General features: G+C 44.8%; 1 protein-coding gene across 5 annotated transcripts in view; it reads right to left on the bottom strand.

Annotated features, from left to right (window-relative positions):
* Positions 1 to 7717, bottom strand: part of STAT3 (signal transducer and activator of transcription 3) — a 65573-nt gene extending 57856 nt beyond the window's left edge. For 2 of the 5 annotated variants that reach the window (XM_059908518.1, XM_059908517.1), the window contains exon 1: positions 1680 to 1842. In XM_059908518.1, the coding sequence (XP_059764501.1) occupies positions 1680 to 1731 (52 nt within the window). In that variant the 5' untranslated portion in view covers positions 1732 to 1842. Of the gene's footprint in view, positions 1 to 1679; positions 1843 to 7513 lie in introns of those variants that run through there. The other 3 variants (XM_059908515.1, XM_059908514.1, XM_059908516.1) reach the window with 2 other exon arrangements.
* Positions 7718 to 11518: the final 3801 nt, after the last annotated feature.

An 11518-nucleotide genomic window follows, 5' to 3' on the forward strand; every position in this document is an offset into this window, starting at 1 on the left:
ATTAAAACCCCACCCCCCCAAATAAGAAAACTGAAGTCTGGAACTGAAAAACAAAACTGATACATCCTTGCTGCAAATCTGTGGTTAAGACTAGCATTCTTTTTTTTTTTTTTTTTTTTTAAATAGTCCTCTTTTTTTTTTTTTTTTTTTTTTTTTAAGATTTATTGATTGATTGATTGATTACTATGTTGGGTCTTCGTTTCTGTGCTAGGGCTTCCTGTAGTTGCGGCAAGCGGGGGCTACTCTTCATCGCGGTGCGCGGGCCTCTCACTATTGTGGCCTCTTTTTTTTTTTGTTGCGGAGCACAGGCTCCAGACGCGCAGGCTCAGTAGTTGTGGCTCACGGGCCTAGCTGCTCCGTGGCATGTGGGATCTTCCCAGACCAGGGCTTGAACCCGTGTCCCCTGCATTGGCAAGCAGATTCTCAACCACTGCGCCACCAGGGAAGCCCAAGACTAGCATTCTTAACCTATCTTTCCTAAGGAAAGGGGAAGCAGGTTCATCTCACTCTCCATTACTTGGGAGATACTCACTGGGTAAAAGGATGGAACTCTCATTGCCAAGCTTAGGGTACCCTGAGGTAGAAAGAAGTCATTGGAATCACACAGCTGTACACCGGGCACATGTGACCCAGGACACCTCAGATATTTCTGCAGGATTTTTTTTTAATTAGTAAGCTTGACTTTTTAGAGCAATTTTAGGTTAAAGCAAAATTGAGTGGGAAGTGCAGAGTTCACCTAACCTCCCTCACCCCCACCCCTACTGACATCCCCTACCACAGCAGTACATTTGAGAAACAGGAATCTTAAATGGCTCCATAAACCTAGGATTCTTCAACATAGTAATTAGGACCCTCAAGTGTCCCAGCTGCTTCTACTTACAGGCCACTCTTATTTATGTACTCGAATGAAAAGGGACAATAACATGTGGAATTAAGAATAAATATTGAGATTTGGCTTCAGAATGCTTTGATTATTCCACCTGCCCCTGTGCACGAGAGAGTGACCATCCTAATTACGTTCTCTTTTGGTTAATGTTTCAATAAATTTGCTTTCCCTAAACCTACTGATAAAAAGAGGCCCAAACATAACACTGATTTGTCAGGCAAAGTCGGTCTGAGATTAAATATTTATTGTGTCTAAACCACAAGTAGAAAGAAATTCGAAGGCCAACGATTTTAATGCTAACTCGATGCATGATTGCACTTTGCTTGGTTTAAAGGAGAGGTAATTACACAGCTAACATCTGGGGTTTGAGGTTTTGAGGACTACATTTGGGTGAACTGGGGGGTCGGGGGGAGGAGAGAACAAAAGGAAAGTCTCCTGATTTTAGACTCTGTCAGGAAAAGCGTTTGCTCAAAAGTAAAAACAAAATTAACATTAGAAAAGAAGCGAAAAACATACATTTTAGGAAGCTTTCACCTAAGCAGGTGCTCAAGGTCACACTCAAATCCTCCAATTCTCATAACAAGAATGCGAGGTCAGGCTGCCACAAACTAATAAAATCAATCAACAAAGCGGGAAAACAGTCGGTTCACAGCAGACCAGGCAGGGTTTTCCTAAATCGGGCTCACCTTCAATAATCTCAATCAGTCTTCAGAAACGGCTTCTACAAAAACTACCCAAACATCCCCCTAATAATTTGCACTCCTCCTCCACAATAGGGAAGCCATTTATTTACCAGAAGGTTTACTTTCTCTTTCAAACTCTGCTGGCTTCCTCCTGCCCCACATTCGGCCAAGAAACAGCAGGGAGGCCTTTTCTCTCCAGCCTTCTCTGACCCCAAACTGGAGACCTGGTGCGAGAGAACCCGTTTCATGGAGGTGCTGAGTGGCTCTTCTTAAACCACAAGGCTGTTTTGAGTATTTGTTTGCAAAGGAAAGTTACAAGACAGGAAAGCAAAGCTCGGCTCCTCCAATGAAAACACACGCGCACACACACACACACACACAGATGTGAAGGGACAAATCACTTCCCAGCCTCGTACGGATCATTCACTCTACTTAGGATGCTGCCTCACTCCCCCAGGCTTCATGCTGTCCCACCGTCCTTGCCTGACTCCCATACCCCTCAAACCTTTCATATTATCTGCGCTTTTTGTATCAAGAAGAACTCCAAGGGACTGTTCAAATCCTAAGTGGTCATAAAAATTTAATGTGTTGAATATTACTTCAAATAAATGGGCCACAGTCAGAAGATGCAAAGAGACATATGTATGACAAGGGCATCTGTGTAAACAGGAATTTACGGTTTGCTTTGTCTATTCCTTTTACGTGATAGACTTCATTTCCTCCACCACAGTGTAAATCCCCCTCATCCCTATTCATTTAGTTTTTTTCCTATTAGGTTAGAATCTCCTGATTACTCCTTCTTTCCTCTGGGTCATTAAAGGCTACTGTGCATCATAACTGGCCTGACTCTATAGTTAGACAGATACTGCAGTTTTTAATAATAGTAATTATTAAGCACTCCAATTTTAGCTATCTCCCAAGCACTGTGCAAAAGTACTTCATATACGTTGCTTCAAATCTTGCTCAATCCTCACAAATCCCTTACAATTGGACCTGGCATTTGCATATTATGGACAGAGAAACTGAAACCTGGAGAAGTTAAAGCGACTGACCCAAGATCTAAGAGGTGCTGGATCTGGGATTAAAGCCCAGGAAGTCTGATCTCATCGCCATTCTTTTAACTCTTATTGCAACTGTGGACCATGAAACCCTCAAACTCACCGGCCAAGCATTTCGACACTACAGTAACAGTTACCTTAGGAAAGCTCAAAACATAAGTTCCTTGTTTGATGTAGCTAAAAAGTCAGGGAAAAGTTCAGTGATTAGGAAAGTCAGTTATTCATGTGGATGGGGGGGTAGCAGAAAGGAAAGCCAGCCAATCTAAACCTTATTTTATTTGATGGGCAGATCTGCCTTCCTTATTATTCTTTTATTAGGCTGTTAAAAAGGAATTTGCAATAAAATTGTCCAAGATAAATTGGTAAGTAGAAAAAACTGCAAAAAAGCTGGAGAAACATACACCAAATTAATAAGACATATATATAAAATATAGTTTATATTTCTACAAATATAAATTTATTTACAATAGCATGCATTACTTTCATAAACAGGACAAAACAACTTAATGACATTTGAACCCAATCATTAACAGAAGAGAAGGGCTGAGAGCCGTAGCTTCCTTTCCCCTCAGTTCTCCTAAATTAAGAACTTCTACCTATAGCTCCCTGAACACACTATGCTGTTTTAAGCCTCTGCACACTCATGTTCCCTCAGCCTTGAATGCCACTACTCACCACTCAGCTTTGTTGGGAGAATTCCTACCGATCCTACAAAACCCTTTTCAGGTGTTCCCATCTGAATACCCCTCTATGATAAAGCCTTTCTCTCACCCCTAAAAAGAGTTAATCTCCTGGTAATGTGTACCAGGCGTTATGCTAAGTATTTTACCTGCATTATCTCCTGGAGTCTTCAACAACCCTAGGAGATAAGTACTGTTATCTTCTCCTTTTACAGATAAGAAAACTGAGGTTCAGATTCTGACTAGGAAGTGGCAGATCCAAGATCCAATCCCAGATGTGTCTGACTCCAGAGCCTGACCTCTGAACCACTGTGCTGTCATCTTCCCAACCCTAAGTCCATACTGACACAGCACATACCCCAGCCCAACAACACCACTTCCGGTTCTGTGAAAACAGGGACCATAGTGCATTATCCTTGGGTCCTGCCTAGCACAATAATTGGCTCTCAATATATAATATGCTTGCTGATCTGAACTGAGTTGTGATAATACTGATATAGGAGAACTGACCATAACAGAAATTTTCTTGCATATGCTATTCCTTTTAAAAACTGGAGACATTTCAAACAACTTACCACCAAAGTAACATCTAGCATTCCTAACAAAAGTGCCCCATAGTAAGCCAAGGTTCCTGGCAACAAATGTGTAATCACAATATTAATTTTTTTCACCATAACCAACAAAGACTGAAGTATGAAGTAGCCCAGGGATGTCATCCTGCTGGACCTCACCAAGGCTGCTCCAGGACACCAGGAGTTCTCCAGGATTTGGGGATGTCCTTCAAGTGCTCTTTGGCTGGTTGTTATACATGACCCAAAAGTTATGATCAATTTTTTTAAATATGGAAGACAGAAAATGTGAGTGGACATTTGTAGCCAATTAAAAATCCTCAAAAAGCACTTCTGCACTTAACAACACAAATCCGGTAAGTCAGGACCCCTCTTTTTGAGTGCTGACCCAGTGTATAAGGTCAGCTTCAGTGACAACTCCCCTAGGGCAGAGGCCATATGTACCGACTTACTTTGTAAAAGTTAACCAAGGTCAGGCATGGGGTAGGCACTCCATAATTAAACACCAGTATTCAGCCTCAAAAATCTTTAAACTCCTTGGTCTTGCATTCAAGACCTCTTATATGCAGGCACTCCTTCTCCCCTACTTACCTTCCTAATCTACCAGGATTTTGTTTGTGTTATATCACCATACCTCCTCACCCCAAATTCTTTATATCTGTCAAATGCCAACCATTATTTGGGCCCCAGATCAAAGCTCTCAGTTAGCAAGAAGACTTCTAGACAACTGCAAGCCTCATAACCAATCCTTCTTCTGAAGACCTGTAGCGCTTAGTGAAGCACTGTCCAACAGAACTTTCTACGATAATGGAAATGTTCTATATCTGTGCTATATGTTTTTTAACATAGAATAGCTACCTTGTTGGACAGCACAGGCTTAACGTCTCACCATCTCTTTGAGGAAAACATGTTGCACTACATGGACAAAGCATTTATGAAGCTGCCTCAGTGGACCTCAAGTTCTGTAAACAAGGCGTCTTGTTCCTCTCCTCATAGCAACTTTCACAAAGTTGTAAAAAGTAAATATTTGTTGATTTGTACATCACCTCTGAGAAAGCCATAAGATTAAAAGGTGCCAGACTCGGTATCTGTAATGATGGCCACCACCTCTGCCCCATCTCACCATCTGAATGTCAAGATGTGCAGAGGCAGGGAGGAGAAAGCAACTTTCTGGAGACACAAATGACCACTGATCAAGCCACAAGGCACTTTGGTTTAAATGACATTTAGGTCATGACTATCCTTCACCTACAAACTTGCCTAAATAAATATCTCTTTCCATTAGCAAACAGCTAAATTCTGATGGTAAATTATGCACACTAAAAAGTTAGCTACTTGTGGGGAGGGACAGATTGGGAGTTTGGGATTGACGGTTACACACTGCTATATTTACAATAGATAACCAACAAGGGCCTACTGTATAGCACAGGGAACACTGCTCACTATTCTGTAATAACCTAAATGGGAAAAGAATTTGAAAAACAATAGATACATGTATATGTATAACTGAATCACTTTGCTGTACGCTTGAAACTAACACACCACTGTTAATCAACTATGCTCCAATATAAAATATTTTTTTTAAAAAAGTTACTTCCCAAGTTAGACATAGCAGTTAGATAGGAAACAAAACAAAACAAAACCCAAAAACCTAAGGAAACCCCATTTGTACATCATTTTTCACCTGTTTATTAAATATCTCCCTTGGAGCCTTACAGACTACTGGTGGTATTTCATTGCCTAGGTATATGTCAGAATTTCACTGACACCTTTCCCAGCAGGGCCTACAGTCACTCTAAATCAAGATCTAATACTTAAGCATAGATAGTCAAAAGCAAACAAAATATACAGAAGGTACAAATTCCACCACTATGACACTCTGCTGCCCCAGGCAAGTGTTTCGTTCCTTTGTTCTCAATTTCCTTATCTACAAAACAGAGTTAAGGTTATATGCACTATCTACCCTTTGTGGGTCAAGTCATAACTGTGGATATTTCTAGACGGCTATTCTTCCTAAAAGAACTACATATAAAAGATTTATGAATTTTCTAGTGGTTCTTTGTGGTGGATACGCTAGCAGATATAGAGATTAAGATCAAGCCTCTAACATCTACATTTTTTGTTTTGTTTTGAAGACTTCTTTCCTCCATCCCACTGTACAAATGTCACAGTAAAAATTCTACTAGGACCCCAGTCTGGCACATGTAATAAGGAAATAAATGTGTTGACTCAGGGAATAGACATATTTAATATAAAACAGAAAATTCGCTGAATCAAGTCATAACACAGTCTAAATCCACATATAAAAGATCGAGATAATTCACTGTTCTGATTTATTCAAACCAATGCTGTATCAGCCCAGACAGCCAAAAAATTACAACCCACACACAGAATAAATATACCCTTTAGATGCACACACAATAAAAACCAGCAGGGACACATTACATACATTTTTAATAAGAATAAGTGTGTCAGTACCATATATCCACCTGATATAACACAGAGGGATGTGGACTAAACATGGAAAAAACAACTTGGGTGATGGTTTGAATTTTGCTAACTTAAGTGCAACCACACCCCCAAACACAGGTAAAGTTTGCACACATGACTTTGCCAAGGCCAGCCTGTCTTCGTTTCCCTCTCCTCCGCATTTACCCAAGATCTTGGCTCTGAGACAGAAAACTCCCACTCTGGATTGGTTCATTCTGTCCTATGCAATTAAGCAACACCACAATCCCGTAAACGCAAGGGCTCAATTATTTATTTATCTTCTGGCCAAGTTTACCAGGTGTTTATAAAAGAACATTGTCAAGGAGGAAATAGGTTTATTTCCCTCTAGAGCTGGCTTGATGGGGGTTTTATTCTGTTTTTTTAGAAGGGAGAGGAGGGAATCACGACTTTAACCTAGAGAAAGATGGGAGGGAATTTAGAAAGAGTACAAGGCTGTCAATTTCCCTACAGGAAACTTGATTCTTATGCAATAATCCTACCCACAACCAACCAGCCCATGAGGCTGTAGGAGGAAGACACCTATTCCTACCTCCTCCAGGGGGGCACAGCTGGCTCCTAAAGGAGCGGGAACAGGGCAAGGCGGAGGAAGTGGCCCAGCCGGGAGCCGCCGGGAGCCGCCGGGAGCCGCCGGGAGCCGCCGGGAGCCGCCGGGAGCCGCCGGGAGGCGGGCAGGAGGCGCTTGCCAACCCGCCCCACCAACCTCTGTGGAGATCTCCGCCGGCGTGACAGTCGCTCCTGTGGCCGGAACGTCCCCAGAGCCCCAGGGAGCAGGAAGTTGGGGGGATGTCCCTCACTCCTGCCCCCCCCACCCTAGAGTGCCCTCGCCCCACAGTCCTCCCCCTCCAGCCCATTCTCTCTCTTCCTCGGCGTCTCCCCTTTCTCCAAAGAACGAAACTTCCTTCCAGCGCACCCTGTCCCTTCAGAGGCCGGCTCCTGTCATCCCGGGGAGTTGTCCCTTCAGAGCGACCCTCCGTTTCTCCTCGCATCCCCCCCGACCCACTGAAGTTTCCATCCACTACTCCCCCAAACACCCCAAGGGCTCCCAGCGCCCGCCCCCCGCCCCCGTCCAGGGATGCCCAGGCCTGGAGGCCGTCGGGGGGGCAGCCCCACCCTTAATCCCCTTCACCTGCTGCTCGGGCTGAGGCCCGACTGGCCGGGGCTGCGCTTGCGCCGGGGTGCGGGCCGCGGGGTCTCTCAGGCCGCGGAGTCTCGCCTAGCAGATGTGGGATGAGCGCCGAGCTGGGGTTCTTGTCAAGGATCCGGTTCGGGCTCGCTCCCTCCGCGGCGACGTCGGAACCCCAGGCTCCCCCTACCAGTCTACGCTGCCCCTGCTCCGGAAACCGCTGAATTACAGTCCCTCCAGCCAATCCCCGCCCAGCCCCGCCGGGCCGCGACACGCCATCATGCATAATTCATGAGACAGCCAGTTTTCTCGGCCACCCAGAGGCCCTGGTGAGTGTACTGTACAACCGATGCCCCACCCACCGGCCAATAAGAAGAGCCTCTTGGAGAAAGGGCGGAGCCAATAGACGTCTGGGAACGCCCCTGTTCTGGCTGTTCCGAGGGCTTAGTGCTCCTCCCTCTGCAACAGCAGGGGAAGAACCAAGGACTTGGGCGGAGAGGCTCGGGGGGAGGGAGGGAAGATGACCGGAATGTCCTGCTGAAAACTCAGCTGAGTTCCTGGCAGTGCGTGACGTCAAGACACTTTAAATGCCCCTGATGCGGCTCTCTTCTGCCTGCTCTCCCTTTTCCCGGCCCTTTACACCACGTGGGGGCGAGGTCGGGAGCCACTTACCACGTGGGAATCAGCCAGTTAGACAGTCCCCAGGTATCGCCAGATCCTCTAGGGGCCCAACGCCTGAATTGGGTTTCTGGGGACAGCAAAAAGAACATGGTGACTCCCGCCTGCTTTGAACTTCAGTTTCTGCGTGAGTCGGGACACACACACCCGGAAACATGACGTGGAAATAGAGTAATTACTAGAGTGCGTGGGGAGAGGGTAGTGGATTTAACCCAGTCCTGCGTTCCGTCTTCGCTTCGAGCATCAAAGGCCAACGGCTCGCACATTGGCCGATTCAAGGGAATGAGGAGACAGTACAGATGAAGAATGACACGTATACACATTGTTTTTATGCGTCTGAGTTGAAATACTTGAAATTGCGTGCCTTTTTCTTTTTCGCCTTATCTACTTCGAATGCAAGTTTTACTGCATTAAAAGTAGTAGTTTATAGGAAATGTAGACATTTTACCTGACATAATAGAGGATGTACTTTGCATAATAGTGTGATTTTGTGTGTGTGTGTGTGTGTGTGTGTGTGTGTGTTAAGACTATCAGGGTTTTTAAAAAATAACAGCTATTAGTGTTTGTGTTTGTTGTGTTTGTTTAGTACAAAGAGGTAGTAAGATGAAATCTAAAAAGAGCCTGTTATCTCACCACCCAAATAAACCCTGATGACAGTTTTTTCAATGAAACTAACACGTTTGTGGTTAGAAAATTCAGACGGTTAAGAAAAGTCAAAAATTAAAACTGAAAATCTCCCCCCTTCCCCCACCAGTCCTTCTCCCCAAGGATAGCTATTCTTATTAATTTCTGGTGAGAAAATCAAAGACTCCTAACCTTTGGGGGATCATTGATACTTCTGAGAGTGTGCTGGTGACTATGGAGTCGAGTCCCAGAAATATTCAGCATGAGCTTTTACTCACAAATTCTCCTGGTTCCCCAATTTAGACCTTTGGACCACCTTATATGCAAGTGAGAGGTGAGAGCATCTATAGGGCAACTGGTAGGGTCACTCATGGTGGGGTTGAGAGTTTCCTATTGCCCTCCTGTAGACCCAGCCCAGCGTGGAAATTGCTGTATGTGTCTGTATGTGTGTGCGTGTGTGTGTGTGTGTGTGTGTGTATTGGTGGCTGCATTTACCTTAATCTTCACTTCAGGACAGATATCCCCCACCTTCCACTTCACCTAAACTCTGCTTTAGCTGTGCTCTCGCATGCAGTTGACTACCTACTTAACAATATAGGGTCTGGGACTTCCCTGGTGGTGCAGTGGATTTGAGAGTCCACATCTCATAACTTTGTTCCATCCACCCAAACCCTGCCCTCCTCCCTGACTCCTCTGCAGCTGGCCTTTGTTTCCCTCACTGCCCTCCGCTCAATTCACATGGAACATCTAGCCCTGAATCTACCTGTTCCACCTACAAAACCTCCCTCCAGCCCAGCCACTGGCCTTTCTCCATACCACCAAGGCTACCCTTGGCTTAAAGTCAGCAGTTTCTCTCACTTGAGCCAATGCTTTGATCTGAACTCCCTTTTCCAGTCTCATCCCCTCCATCCCACACACCTGAAGCTCCCGCACTGAATTTATCACCTTCCTCCAAACATGTCAACACCTTCTGTAACTTCATGCCTTTGCAAATCTCCTTGCTTCCACCCGGAATATCTTCTCTTTCCTCATTCTCTACCTGAAAACTCTTACTCAGTCTTCAAAGCCGGGTTCCCACATCACTGCCTCCAGGCTTTCTGAGATTCTTCCTAGCAAAATTAATCTCTTCTGCTGGACTCCTTTAGCAGGTTGTTTCCCCATCCAGTTTGGCATTCTCCACATTGGACTCTAATGAATCCACTTGTTAGCCTACTTCCTGATAAATAAAATTAATGATTAACATTCATAAAACAATCACCACTTTCCAGGAACTGTGCTAAGCTTTTTTACATAGATTATCTTGTTTGATCCTCACCAAAACCCAGTGAGGTAGGTACTGTTATAATTCTCACTTTCCACTAGGAAACTATGGCCGAGAAAGTTGAAAGACCAGTCCAAGGTCCCACAGATAGAAACTACAGGCAAACTCAGAATGAGAATCAGGTCTGGCTGCCTCCAAAGCCTGGACTCTTTGCCCACATATGCTTGAAAACATTTCCCCTAAGCTTCTGGTTCCTGGAAGCCTAAACCCTTTCATGCTCACTTTCGTAATCCCAGCATCTAGCCCAGAACTCACCTAAGCCTGAGTTAATGAAATATTAATAAACATGTGTTGAATAATCATATTAGCAACACCTAATACATAGAGTGTTTACCATGCACACGTCCCTGCTTCTGAGCATGTATTATGTAACTCATCTATTAACTCATTTAATCCTTAAAATAACTCCATGAGGAGGATACTCTGATTTTACAGATGAAGAAAATGAGGCTTATCCAAAGTTAAGTGACTTACCCAAGAACACAGAGCTGGTAAATGACAGTCAGGGTTCAAATCCAAGAGTGTTGTTTTTTTTTAAAATTTATTTATTTACTTATTTTTGGCTGTGTTGCGTCTTCGTTGCTGCGTTCAGGCTTCCTCTAGTTGCAGAGATCGGGGGCTACTCTTCGTTGCGGTGCGCGGGCTTCTCATTGCGGTGGCTTCTCTTGTTGCAGAGCATGGGCTCTAGGCGCACAGGCTTCAGTAATTGTGGCGCACAGGCTTAGTTGCTCCGCGGCACGTGGGATCTTCCCGGACCAGGGCTCAAACCCATGTCCCCTGCATTGGCAGGCGGATTCTTAACCACTGCACCACCAGGGAAGCCCCCAAGTGTGTTTCATTGGAGAGCCTGAATAGCTGCTCTTCCTTGACTTCATCTCCAGACTCAAACTTCCTTTTGGATCCCCAAGGAAGGAAGGGTCTAAAGGAGGGGAAAAGATGATGCCCCCACCCTCTACTCATCAAGTGAATAAAGGCAGAGTGCAGAAGCCCAGCCCATTCAAGCCCATGGTGGTTTATAAACATGTCTGCATATCATTTGACACTTCTCCCATCTAAAGGTAGACTCTCATTCCACATCAGGAGTGACTCCCTTCTAATAAATAGAATACAATGGATATGATGCTACGTGACTTCTGAGGTTAGGTCATAAAAGGCGATACAGTGTCCACCTGACTCTTTCTCTTGGAACTCACCCTTGGAACTTAGCCACCATGTTGTAAGGAAGCCCAAGCTATATGTAGTGACCATGTGAAGGTGTTCTGGCCAACAGTCCAGCTAAGGCCTAGCTGACAGCAAGCATCCACTGTGAGTCAGCCAGACTCCAGATGATTCCAGCACCCAGTTTTCAAGCCACCCCAGTGGAGGCCAAACAGAGCAGAAATGAG

This window comes from Balaenoptera ricei, chromosome 20 (genome assembly GCF_028023285.1).
Source record: "Balaenoptera ricei isolate mBalRic1 chromosome 20, mBalRic1.hap2, whole genome shotgun sequence".
Taxonomy (NCBI): Eukaryota; Metazoa; Chordata; class Mammalia; order Artiodactyla; family Balaenopteridae; genus Balaenoptera; species Balaenoptera ricei.